Source organism: Anabrus simplex, chromosome 11, assembly GCF_040414725.1.
Source record: "Anabrus simplex isolate iqAnaSimp1 chromosome 11, ASM4041472v1, whole genome shotgun sequence".
Lineage (NCBI taxonomy): Eukaryota > Metazoa > Arthropoda > Insecta > Orthoptera > Tettigoniidae > Anabrus > Anabrus simplex.
In genome coordinates this window covers 56,680,228-56,694,330 of record NC_090275.1, presented here as the reverse complement: position 1 = coordinate 56,694,330, position 14,103 = coordinate 56,680,228, and the positions used below count along the sequence as shown (strand labels likewise).

Below are 14,103 nucleotides of genomic sequence, written 5' to 3'. Positions count from 1 at the left end.
GGATAGTGATAAAACTCCATAACATGGCTAATTATGAATAATGACAATGGCTAGGAAAGATATAGGATTAGGAATATATTGCTTTTTTATTTTCAAGGACAAGGAGCACCACAAACTGGCACGTTCATCATAAGGAGCTTCTGGATTCACTCAAACATCAGCGATGGGATTAGTAGAGTACTGCTGTTCAGTGTGGCTGAATAGTCCAAATGTCAAGAGATCAACATAGTCCTCACTCAAACCATACATATCATCACCAACACTGTTAAATCTAATCCACTTCTTTGGTTATTTGTGTTGAGTATGGCAAGCCTCCAGGAATAAGAGAGTACAGAAAAGTAAAGTTGAACTCAGCTCTCCCTCTACATCATGACATAGCTGTAGGATTCAGGCACCTAAAATCAAGATGGTCACCTGTACAGAAAATACAGACATGCATCAGCAGGAACCATAATGGAATGGAAGAATGGTTATTGGAACAGAGCTGTGAAGGAGTGGTAGATGTTGTTTAACTCCAAATACCCTCCTGCTGGTTTTGATTTCCCGCAAAGAACTTCAATTGCCCTGAACAGAATCTGAACCAACCACGGGCAATGTGGTTCGCTGCTTTGTAGATGAGCAAGTAAACTTTTCCCCAACTGTGACTATGATGCAGCAAATCAGTCCATGCACCACAGCACAGCAGAATATCCAAAGAGAGTCCCTGCTGGATCATTGGAGGACAGGCCATAGTGTGGCTGGACAAACTAGATATATGCCTATGAAATCCTAAGGGTTGAGTTGATTTTTTCAGTGGTTCACTCCACTTCTTGTATACTCAAGGCCTGTTCACAGAAACTGACCTTTGAAAATATTGCACAAAAGTAAGTCTTAACGGTTTCTGGTGAGCGCACAATATAAATGGCATCCTTCCTAAGTAACCAGCCATTTGCCGCGCATTTCTCAAACAATTAGTTATCGTTCAGCACCTGTTGTAAATTGTCAAGATATCTGAATATTACGAGCAGTGAATCAATATCCATTTCTGCTTCAAACTGGGGAAAACATTTACAGCGGCCCAGAGTGATATTGGTTGTTTTTTGTTTTTTTTTTTGCTGAGATTGAAGAATCTATAACCTTGACCACACTTTGTATTAATGGCCTATAGTGGTCCGTATAGACAGGAGATAAGGAGTCCACCTAGTCAATACTATTCAAAATATATTATTTAATCGTACATGTTTCAAGAAAACATCATTCTCTTCTTCAGTAAACTGATATTTCACAAATTCCAATTACTTGATTAAAATTACAATTGAACACTGAATTATTTTATAATTTTAATTATAATTAATTTTAATAATTTGAATTGTAATTGAACATCTAATTATTTTATAATTTTAATCAAGTCATCGGAATTTGTGAAATATTAGTTTTATGAAGAAGAGATGATCTTTTCTCGAAACATCTAAGATTAAATAGTTTTTTGAATAGTATTGACAAGGTGGACTCTGTTTTTTTCAGTGCAGTAAGACTGAGACTGAAAAAATCTTGGCAGATCAGGCCGAACATGAAAGTGCTGTTGACTGTCTTATTACATCAGTGGCTTAGTACACTATGACAAAGAGTCACATGGTGATTAGCTGGCATTATTTTGAAGTTTTCAGGCGTTTGATGAGAAAGAAAAGACCAGGTCTGTGAAGAAACAATTCCTGGAGCTTCCATCATAACAATGTGCCAGTTCACTCATCATTGTTGATTCATGAATTTTGAATCAACACGAAGGCAACCGTGTTACAATCCATCCTACACACCTGACCTATAATAATGGGTAGCTTGTGAATGAATCGTTCAAACTGAACGCTTCACTCATATGAAGTGTGAAATAACCACTCAACTGGTAGTTCAAACACTTTTCAGTTCTCACACTTCATAACATTCACAAGTCATTCGATTCGTCTGTCGCTCGCTCACTTGTTTTGTTGCCCCTCCCACTATCTACGTCACTCATTACCCCTTCACTCCCAGCCTTCTTTATATGAGACAGGCTTCTCTGTTTGCCTTTTCCTTGTCCCTACCAACTATCATCTAGATGCTGTAAACGGGTAAGACATAGGGCAGGGATGGTGAACCTCTGACACGCGAACACGACTTCTGTGGTACATCAGACAACATACTAACATGTTCTAGTGTTTTAACATGTAATACGTAGGTTTGAAATCTAGATGCATAGCATATTTTAATATTACGCCTTAATAAAGAAGTAAGTCTCAATTAATTATATGGCCATAATTTTTACAAATTTCATTAGGTTAAAGCAAAAATATACCTTATTCTAAAAATTTAAATGTGTTTAAAAATGTAATTTTCAACGATGTTTGCAAAATAAAATCGTGAAACATTCAGTCGAATTGATTTATATGCAGTCAAAAATCAGGAGACCTATTTACAACATATCACGAGATATTACGACACATCAGTGACACATTACATTACTTCATTACGTAATTTCTCTTATTTATTTTGTTTTATAAATACTAAAATAATGCATATATCCGAGTTTTAGAACACACGTCTGACTTTTCATCATAACTGCCTTCAGTAATTCTGAACTAAATTTATGCTCAAAGCACTTGCCTTGCTGAACACATTTTCACATTAAAAGTGTTGTTTTTTTTTTTTTTTTTTCAAATGTCTTCCAAAAGCATTGATCTGAACTGTGTTTTTATCTCTGTAAATATGCTAAAAATAGTCTCACAGTCAGAATTGCTATGTGGAAATCATAAAATAAAAAGCATCACATGAGATATTTAGTCATATTTAAGATCACCATCAGCTGGTTGTATCTGCTTTGTCAGTGCGCGCTAAACATCAATTCTCTCCAAGTACTTAAAGAACAAGTAAAAACGTGGGATTTTCAAACAACACGGAATACTAAATCTACTCTGAAAATCGAGATATAAGCCTCTGCAATCAGGAGGAAGGACAAAAAAATCAGGTGTCTCCCACTCAAATCAAATACCTAAGTTAAGTCAGACTGTGCGTTTCATGATTATTTTAAAGGAAAACAACCGATGGCACACAAGACAGTAAAAAGCAATAAACAAGACCTTAACCCTAGAACCGGCAAGCATCAATGAATCGACACGGTTTGCCCATTTCTGTAGCGGCAGAGTTGATTCTTCGACGCAATTTTTATTTCTTCGCTTAGTAGCACTAAACAGATGGAGTGACATGTCTTGTCTTGTAATCCTAGAAGTTTTCAGATGCTTCTTACTCATTTTAACCATAGAAACAATCTCCTTATATATGCTTCCTTGCAAACAAATGAGTGACTCACTGCTATACGAACCAAAACATCATGTAATGGCGCTGTACTTGTTATCGCTACCGTTCTTATTTTGACGCTGTAATTATATGTACTGGCAAGTTAAAAGTGCACCTCTGTTGTTGTTATTTCTGTCTACAATATTTTCATTTTAGTTAGCTTGTACTGTATGTAACATAGCTGCTGTAGTAACATTTATTATAACAATTTTGTGCACCCACATCTTAAGTTATAGGCCTAACATGGCTCATATATGGGAAAATATTTTTTTTCTTACCAATCAAACAAATATTATTTCATAGACTTGAAACTTTCACACATAATATGTACAGTATATATACGTACATCATTTTGTATACTTTGGATTTTGTTCTTTCATGTTTCATCTCGTATTTTACATTGTTAAAATTTTGATATTGCTCATGAAATAATACCGTATTTCCACGAATAATACCCGTACATTTTTTTTTTTAATTGGGGCACGAAATTGGGGTACGGGTTTTATTTGTGTCAATGTTGGCATTTTTTTTTTTTTTCAAAATTAGCCTTACTAAATTTAGGGTGCGGTATTATTCGGTGGCGGGTATTATTTGCGTAAATACGGCGGCGGGGATATTCGCGTAAATAAGGGTATTTACGCGAATAATACCCGCACATTTTAAAAAAAAATTGAGGCACGAAATTGGGATGCGGTTTTTTGCGTCAAAGTTGGCATTTCTTTTTTTCAAAATAAGCCTACCTAAAGTTAGGGTGCAGGGATTATTCGGTGGCGGGAATTATTCGCGTAAATACGGTAATACCACCATTTTCAAGTCTCAGTTTCTTTTCTTATGAAGTCTCACAGAAAAGTTAACATTACCATCTGAATCTGTGGTTTATTAGCTTTCTAACGATATGCAACAGTACCATGGAGCATTGTTCACAATAGGATGAAAATAAAAATTCACTTGGTAGGTAAATATCACAAAAAATGGTTGCCAGTACAGAATTTAACATTGCTGGTTCTAGGGTTCACACGCTAGTCAGTTAAGGTTTGCCATCCCATCCCTGCCATAGGATATTCATAATCACATAGCTCTGCCATCTGTTGGTAATACTCTTAAGTATTATGAAGCTTTATGAGTGAGTGAGAGACTGTGAACGAGGTCGTTGCTGTATGACAAAGCGAGCAGCTTCGTCAGGCTTCATTACTTCGTGAACGAACTACTTTATTGGAACGATTCACAGTAAAGAGTGTGAATGGGCCAAGTAGTTAATACGAATGAACTGGTTCGACCCATCACTACTGACTTAGCCCTGACAGACTCTTTTCTATTCCCAAACTGAGAATCACCCTGAAAGGGCAACTGAAGAAGTCAAAGTAAAATTGCAGGCAGAACTGTGTGCGATCTCCCAAATTGCCTACATAAGTTGGAATGGCATTGAGAGTATTGTATTAATTGAGTAAAGGAATACGGACTTCGAAGGAGACAAAGCTATGTAACAAAACTGCAGATAGACAGGTTTAGCGTCCTCAACCCGAGGTGGTGCAGCTCTTTTCAGGTACACATATGCAGCAGAGACCTGGACACTGACAAAAAAGAATAAAATCTAGGCCAGTGAAATTAAATTTTTAGGAAGTATGATAGGAAAGATAAATGAGTATGTCAGGAAGGAAATCAGAGTGGAAAAGCTTTACAGAAGAATGAAGAAAAATTAACTTAGATAGTTTGACCATGTTAAGACGATGGAAGAAGAAAGGATAATGAAGTAAACAATGGAGACCCGGACTAAGATGGTTGAAAAAAAAAAAAAAAAAAATCAAGAATAGTATAATTAGAACAAACCTGGGCTAGAGCACTGTTAAGAAGGAACAATGGTGGTTGGGTAGAGGAAGATGGATAAACATCCCAACTCACCAGGAGCTGGACGAGGGAATTGATGATGATTAAGGTGATGACTAGTCTTCCGGTCAATGATGATTAAGGTGATGACTAGTCTTCCGGTCAATGATGATTAAGGTGATGACTAGTCTTCCGGTCAACGATGATTAAGGTGATGACTAGTCTTCTGGTCAATGATGATTAAGGTGATGACTAGTCTTCCAGTCAATGATGATTAAGGTGATGACTAGTCTTCCGGTCAATGATGATTAAGGTGATGACTAGTCTTCTGGTCAATGATGATTAAGGTGATGACTAGTCTTCAGGTCAATGATGATTAACGTGATGACTAGTCTTCCGGCCAATCTTAAATTACTGGCAGTATGGGGAATCGAACTCAGGCCTAAGCCTCCTGAGAGTTATTATCAAAGTCTGGTTAAGTTTTGAACAGATGTATGTGTAAACATTGAATCATATTTTAGTGTACAATGATGTAATGACAATAATAATAATAAAAAATAAAATTAAAAGTATGAACTTTGATTTATTGAACACCAAGGTAACTGATCATCACTCATGATGCTACTTCACACTTGTATCTATCTTCAGATACTTTGATTAATAACGCATTCCTGGCCGGAATGTGCTTTTTGAACTAGCATGATAAATACTCAGAGGAACACAGTCATTATTTCCCAGGTGCCTTGAACACTCTCATGACACTGAACAATGTACAAAGAAAAACAGGACTCGTCAACTCAATATAAAATACTGCGATAAGTTAAAATACTCTAAAACAAAACTAACGAGCGAACAGTCTTAGGCCACGCACAAACCTCTTCTTCTAGGCCATCGGTATGTACACGTTTCAGCACCAGGTTTGTACTCGATACAGTTTCTTTTTACTCTCTACTGTCCACGCCGACTGTTGATGAGGACTCGTTCCCTGCTCTCCTCCCGATTGAGGCTGTTGAGCCGTGTTGGTGAGTGACCGTTACCCACCATCCGTGTCTTCCGACTCCTCTTGAACTTGGCCATGTCTTCTCCGAACACATCGCCGGTGCGGAGAGCCGAGATGAGGTCGTCGAACTCACCCTTTGCATCCCCGCTACTTTCTCGTCGCCCACTGGACAGACCATTAGACAGGCCATTCTTCAGACTATTTCCCATTTTTGTAAGAATTCCTTCCCTGCTATTCTTGCGTTCCATTGTTCGCTTCTTCAGCTGTAAATAATGAAGAAACATTATCAAATATGGAATGTACTGATGAATCCTGTAATATTTTGTAGGAAAAAAAAAGCATATAAAGGAAAGTAGAAACCTGTCATAGGTATGCCATCCTACACATAACCTAATTCTTGTAAAACCTTAAATTATTAAGTTTAACATATTTTAATTTTAGTGCTCTTTTGAGGAATTTGGCTATGACTTTTTCAATTTCGAAGACATAGAAAAAGTCAAAGCCAATTTCCTTAAAAGAGCACTATGTCTGTCAAAGTACACATTATCCCGACTTACATATGTACTGGCAAGAGAGCAATTTTTCATCGAAGACCTCCGCCTCGACCTGATCCTACCAGCTACCAAAGCCTACTTGGATGTACTGCAGGAACTCAATAAGAAGAGACAAGAGATATGGCCAGAGTTTTATTCAACGGATGTGATGATACATAAGAAATGGACACAAGCCAGATATGACCTACGTCGTGTGTTGACAAGATACGGTTTCCATCATTGTATATGCCTCACAGATAAATTCCATGACCCGGACGATAACTGCAAGTGTAAATTATGCGGAGCCTACTGTGACCGATATCATTTGATACTGTGGAACAAAAGACAAAACTCTTTGACAAGTTTCTGTAAGAACTAAATGCACATTGAGCGAAATTTATCATATCATCATATTATTAATTATCTTTTATTAAATGCTAAGTATGACAAATTGCAGAAGACCTGGCTCCAATTAAACCACGTAAAAAATACCAATGGTGGAACAGTGAATGTGATGAAACAGTAGAGAAAAGACATCAGGCATGGTTATTACATCAGTCCCAAAAATCAGAAATATCCTATCAAAATCTAGTAAAACAGAGAAAATAAACTACCCAAGTCTTAAGAAGAAAAATAAAAAGACAACATCATAAGGACACCCTGCAGTTAATTGAAGAACAATTCAATAAAACTCAATCAAGGGACTACTACAAAACCTTCAGAAAGCAGCTCCAAAAATATGAACCCCCGACCCTACTGATGAAGGATGAAGATGGTAAGCTGGCCCATAACAATAAAGACAATGCAGAAATTCTGGCTAAATATTTCAACAAGCTTTTAAATTGTGAGGAACGTACAGAACTCTTTCATTTGGACACCAACACCCCGATAAAAACACCACCAGAGAACATCAATCCCCCCCACAATAAAGGAAGTCTACCAAGCTCTGAATAAATTTAAAAACTACAAAGCGCCAGGAGAAGATCAGACCTTTGTGGAAATCTGGAAATATGCAGGAACATCAGCAAAAGTTGCCCTCCATCAACAACTGGATTATCTGGATTAAAGAAGAACCACCAGAACACTAGACAACAGCCCTCATTCATCCACGCACAAAAAAGGAGACAAAACCGACCCTAATAACTACAGGGGAATCTCGCTCCTAGACATAACATACAAGACATTTTCAATAATCATCCTTAATAGGATAAGTTTACAACTTGAGAAAGAACTACGAGAATATCAAGGAGGTTTCAGACCCTGGAGGAGCTGTCCTGATCAGATCATGAGTCTTAAGTTGATAATGGACTGTAAAAGGACAAGAAACAGAGATATGGTGATAACATTTGTACATTTCAAGAAAGCTTATGATTGCATCCATAGAGAATCTCTGTTTAAAATTTTAAGACACCTTGGACTACAACGCAATTTAATAAACAGGATAAAACTGACTCTCACTAACACCAAATCAAAAGTGAAGTTTAGGGGTGAAACATCAGAGACATCTGAAATTAAAACTGGACTACGGCAGGGAGATGGGCTCTCACCACTATTATTTAACTGTGCTCTAGAAATGGTAATGAGGGAATGGTTTAGGATATGTCCCCCCAAAATAAAGATTGGCCAAAAAATCAAAACAAATTGCCTGGGTTTTGCTGACGATTTAGCATTACTAGCAGTGAACCTAAAAGAAGCAAAAACCCAGATATCAGAACTTCAAAACATTGAAAAAATAATTGGCCTCAAAATATCATTTGTAAAAACAGAAATTATGCCCCAAAAACCAACACAGCTGAAAGAAGTTACCATAAATGGTAATAAAATCAAAATAGTAACTCAATTTAAATATCTTGGTGAAGTAATAACACATAACCTAAATGAAAAAATCTCAATCCAAATAAGAACAAGTAGATCAGCTAAAGCACAAAAATTAACATGGGATATTTACAAAAAGAAATGTCTATCAATAAATACAAAAATAAAACACTACAACACAGTTATAAAACCGGAAGCTACATATGCAGCAGAAACACTCTTTTGCCTGAATAAACAATCAAAGACTGACAGACTTCAGAAAATTGAAAGGAGGATTGGAAGAACCTGCATCAACAAAAAATACCAGAAAGATGGACAGTGGTGGTTAATACCTAACAAAGTCGTGTACAAAGAGCTAGAACCCATTACAGATACTATGCGTAAGAGGAGACTGGTATTCTTTGGACATATCATGAGGATGCAGGATTCGAGACTTCTGGAACAACTAGTACAACACAATCTCGTCTCAAAAAGTACCACAACAGGATATAAATGGATCAGAGAAGTAAGAGAGGATCTGAAGGAAACAGGCCTCACAACAGAAGATACCACAAATAAGATAAAAATGAATACAAAACTCAAGAATACAAACCACTGCTTTACCCTTACACAAAACAAACCAACAACATGCATATTTTCAACTGAGGAAAGGGCATGAAGATCAGAGCGTCTGAAGAAGTATGGGAGGACCGCAAAGCCTGAACAATCCCTTCAAAGAGACCTGAACGACAGACTGACTAAAGAGATCCTATGTGGTCATAAAAGAAGAAGAAGAAGAAGAAGAAGACTAAGTATGACTATCCCCTGTAACTATGTATTGTACTGTACATTTGTATAACCTCAAATACGTATTGGGAATATGTCTAACTTCAAAATTTGTGTAGTCGAAAACTGTAGGAAACACTGTAATTTTCGTATATTCGGTGTAATCCAGTATCATTCTGACACATATGGAGGTTTCTGGAAACTTACTGTAATGATTTATTATCCAGATACATGTAGAAACTTTAGGAATTTTGTAGATTCTGTCACTTTGGTTTGTTTGTCCCATACAGTACATAGTTTTTCCTATTCAGTTGTTTTTCCACTACTAACATATCTTCATACACCGTCATCCTCGAGTAGATGGACTCTCCCCTTAACAGTCACAGATCTTCTACATCCATTTGTTCTCAGCCCTGAAGAGCTCGTTTCGGCTTCCCTACTTCATCGGAAGGGTAGGCTTCGACAATGAGGGGGCATGATGACAGATCTTCAATATTGATGAGGTAAGAAGAAACCCAGATAAACACAGGAAAAGAACAAGGTAAAAAGATAAAGATGGTAAAAGACTAGGAATACAGAACATGAAAGGAGAAAACTACCTCAGAGCTTATTGCACAGGAAAAAAAGAAGAGATTTTGAGTTGTCGACAGATATATACATATCTTGATTTATCAGTTTCATTTTCCGTATTGACCGTTATCGTAAGTTATAGACGAGAAAGGTTCCACCTTATCAATACAAATTTTTTTATACAAATATCTACAGTACCGGTTTCGACTCTTTACATGTAGTCATCCTCAGCTGTACACCGTTACCTTCACATAAATCAAATTAGTTGATTTGCCTTGTCCATAATAATAGTCATAATGATAGGATATATCTTACTTCTAATTGAGCATACATCAGGGTAAATTCGACTATGTACAATGTAGAATGTCATCTTAAAATGTGCAAATTCATGTAAGATCCGTTACAGTAAATAGGAAACAATTTTTTAGAATAAGTTTCCGGTCTTGCATTCGTTGATTTTCTTCAATATGATATGGAGAATGTCTATGCTTTTTTGTAAGTGGTGCTCTTCTTTCTGCTGTATATTATGCTTATTCATTAGTTTATGGTTTCTGTGAGTGTCAAATGCAGGAAGGTCTCTGTTCTATGAATTTGCACATTTTAAGATGACATTCTACATGTACTGTATATATTTTTAAGAGTGTTTGTGTAACTGTACTTTTAATAATAGTCCATTTATACGATTTTCACATCATATTGAAGAAAATCAACGCACGCAAGACGAAAACTTATTCCAACAAAATGTTTCCTATTTATTTATTATAACGGATTTTACTTGAACTGTACATTTTAAGACAACATTTTACATGTTTCACATATATTTTTAAAAAAGTGTTTACGTAATTGTACTTTTAATAACAGCCCATTTACATGATTTTAGGCCTAAAAAAATTCGCCTACACATTTTAGATTGTACATAGTCGAATTTACCCTGATGTATGCTCAATTAGAAGTAAGATATATCCTATCATTATGACTATCATTATGGACACGGCAAATCAACTAATTTGATTTATGTGAAGGTAACGGTGTACAGCTGAGGATGACTACATGTAAAGAGTCGAAACCGGTACTGTAGATATTTGTATAAATAAATTTGTATTGATAAGGTGGAACCTTTCTCGTCTATAACTTTAGATATATACATAGCCGTAAGATACTTCACAGGGATTCCCTGTTATGTTTCATTATTGGATTGCACCTCTCTGCCTTATCAGTCTTGAGTCTGAGAGGACAGCTATAATGTCCGGAGGTCTGCACGAAGGTGAATCCAGTGATTCTGAACTGTCAGAGTCATATGGATGATATTGCTAAAGAAAAAATTATCATGAACAAAAATGATGGTAGTAATGGTGAGCAGATCATTGCAGATTTTAGGTGTGTAATGTGATACTCTGCTTGGAGGACTGCTTTGAGGCCATCATAGTAAGCTAAAACTGTGTTTATTTGGCCTACTGAATAATAATCTACATGTTCTGAAGTAAGCTTCCTCAAAACTGAAAAGAATCTGCTGGATAAACTGTATGTTATGGTACTTCATCTTTACAGATGTATTTTAAACTGATGGATCTTAAAATTTCCTCCATCCTGGGCAGTGCCAGTAGCAGGAGCAGTAACTGCAGCCGCTGCCACCATTTAAACCTCCTACGTCAGCGAGGAGTTAAATATTAGCAACCCTGGCCTTAATTAGGGTCCAGCATTACCCGGTGTGAAAATGAATAACCACAAAAGACCATCTTCAGGGCTGCCGACAGTGGGATTTGAACCCACTATCTTCTAAACCATGTGGCAATTAGCTTGGTCAATTTAGAGTTCCAGGGTTGGGAAGTATGTATCAGATAGATAGATAGATAGATAGATAGATAGATAGATAGATAGATAGATATACATGTCAGTACCACATCATCTTCCTTACAAACTCACCTCTGCTTCCTGTAGGGCCCTCTTCTCCTCCTCTTCACGCCGACGTTTCATGTTTTCGTTATCTTGTCGAGCCTCATTGAATGCCACAAGGAAGGCATCAAAGATACCAAAGAACTCATCAGGCTGTATGTTGGAATTATCTTCTCCAAACAACCTCACTGCTCGGTCAAACTGTTAAGAAAAAGAGGATGGTTTCAGTCAGTAGATTAATTAAAAACAACAAGTATTGTTAAGACTCTAGATAGATGCCTGGGCTATGTACAGAACTTGATTACACGGTGTAAAGGAAAGCTATACCGAGAGAATTTCTGAAACAAATTGGCGACTTTTATAGTCCAAAAATATCTAGCTTGGTATGAATAAAGTTTTGATTCAAAATAAATTTTCAAATTAAGAGCATGTTAAATACATACATACATACATACATACATACATATTATACCAGAAACGCTGAACCCACATCAGTATTAAAGTATTTCAAACTTAAAATACGCGCCGTACTCCAACAGAGCAGCTGGGTACAGCAAGCATGTTGCTAGTGACAAAGTGTGAGTGATGTAGGAGCAAGCTCCAGCTTGCCAAGGCTAAGTTGCATCATCCACAGCATCTTCCTAACCTTCTATCATGTATAACTCGTATATGGATTATAATACAAATATAAGAATAACATCACCATGCACACCATTTTAACATCTCCAGTACCACCAAGTTTCATTAAAATCCACCTCGGATTAAGTAAGTTTTAAGGATAATGAAACAGCTGCAATCTCCGCGACTTTGGTATAAAAGAGGAGAGAGAATTTGACACGACACAGTCTCCATTAATAATCTTGACCCTAGTGGCCGGTATTGGATCCGTATTGACTAAATCACAACAAATATATTGGTAAATGATCTGCCTAGTCAATACTATTTATCGATTTTTATTTACCTTTCACCTCAACATTACGTCTAGTACATGTTTCGAGAATATATATACATTCTCTTCTTCAGCTAGTGAATTAAAATTCCAGTATACAATAAGACCTAGTAAAAGGGGGGGGGGCACTAAGAAATCTAAAACTATGACCATTACAATGTAACATTTTATTTCAACATGGCTGCATAAAAACACCCATTTACGGAAGGTATCGGCAGGACTACAAGTTTTAGTGCAATCTCATTTTATTCTTAATACCACTCCATTTGAACTTTATAAGATAGCATTGCAACATCAAGGATACTGTGAACTCGCATCACAAAAAGACGCTGTGCTTAACATTTTAATCAAACAGACATTATCATATTCTGTTTTATTGTACATGACAAGATGGAATTTAATTCCATGTCTTTATCCTTCAAATTTTTTTAATGTTACATTTTAATGGTCATAGTTTTAGATTTCTTAATGCCCCCCCCCCCTTTTTTTACTAGGTCTTATTGTGTACTGGAATTTTAATTCACTAGCTGAAGAAGAAAATGTATATATATTCTTGAAACATGTACTAGACGTAATGTTGAGGTGAAAGGTAAATAAAAATCAATAAATAGTATTGACTAGGCGGATCATTTACCAATATATTTGTTACGACAGAGTCTTGTCCCACAGTCGAACCAGGACGGATGACTGAAGTTGGTGCTGCGATGTCATAGTACGGAATCAAAGTCTACAGTCTCAAAATTACGGTAAGAAGAACTTTGAAACATTTCAATAGTCTTGCGAACTTAGTCTTAGAATCTTGAACAGTGCTTTCGGACTTGTATTTTTCAAGTGGAATTTCAATGTTAGGAAAACATTAAAACTTTACGCCTACATAACAGTGCATGAGAACGGAACTAATTTCACACGTAAAGCATTTAACTTCTTCTACGAAAGTGAAGTAATTGCCATTCATAGTGTCATAACAATGTTAAATAAACTTTGTTAATACACGCAAAGCAATCGTAGAGCAGTAGAACTTTACAAATAGTTGTGCTATCTTCATCAAACATTAAAAGCATAAGTAAACTATTTGTTTCGTGTGCACAATATCATAATCTGTGCCAAGTGTAACTAACTTACGTTACAAGAATGCAGGTTTGATTCTATTGACATTCAGCCACATGAAGGTTAATTTCTTCTTCTTCTTCTTCTTTTCGTTTGGGCCTACTGAGGACCACGGGGCTCGTTATGAATCCTTGTATGGAAATTCTGTTTTTTCTTTGCCCAGAAAGCTTTCATCTTCTGGCTGTGTGCTTGTTTCCTTTCCTCGGTCCACTTCGGTCGGGTGGTGCCTGTACTCCGTCTGCTGGTGAGAGACTCTGGAAAGACACCTTGAAAGGTTAACTGCCGGAATAATACACGATCCTGTATGGTTTGTTCTGAAATCCCCAGCTGTTCTAAGTTGG

The 14,103-nt window shown here is 36.6% G+C and overlaps 1 protein-coding gene across 2 annotated transcripts in view; it reads right to left on the bottom strand.

The window, feature by feature from the left end:
* Positions 1-5,693: 5,693 nt before the first annotated feature.
* The window catches only part of DAAM (disheveled-associated activator of morphogenesis-like protein), an 879,757-nt gene continuing 871,347 nt past the window's right edge, over positions 5,694-14,103 (bottom strand). For both annotated transcript variants that reach the window (XM_068229574.1, XM_068229573.1), the window contains 2 exons: positions 11,737-11,907; positions 5,694-6,393 (listed from right to left, as the gene is read on the bottom strand). In XM_068229574.1, coding sequence (XP_068085675.1) covers positions 6,079-6,393; positions 11,737-11,907 — 486 coding nt within the window. In that variant the 3' untranslated portion in view covers positions 5,694-6,078. The remainder of the gene's footprint in view (positions 6,394-11,736; positions 11,908-14,103) is intronic.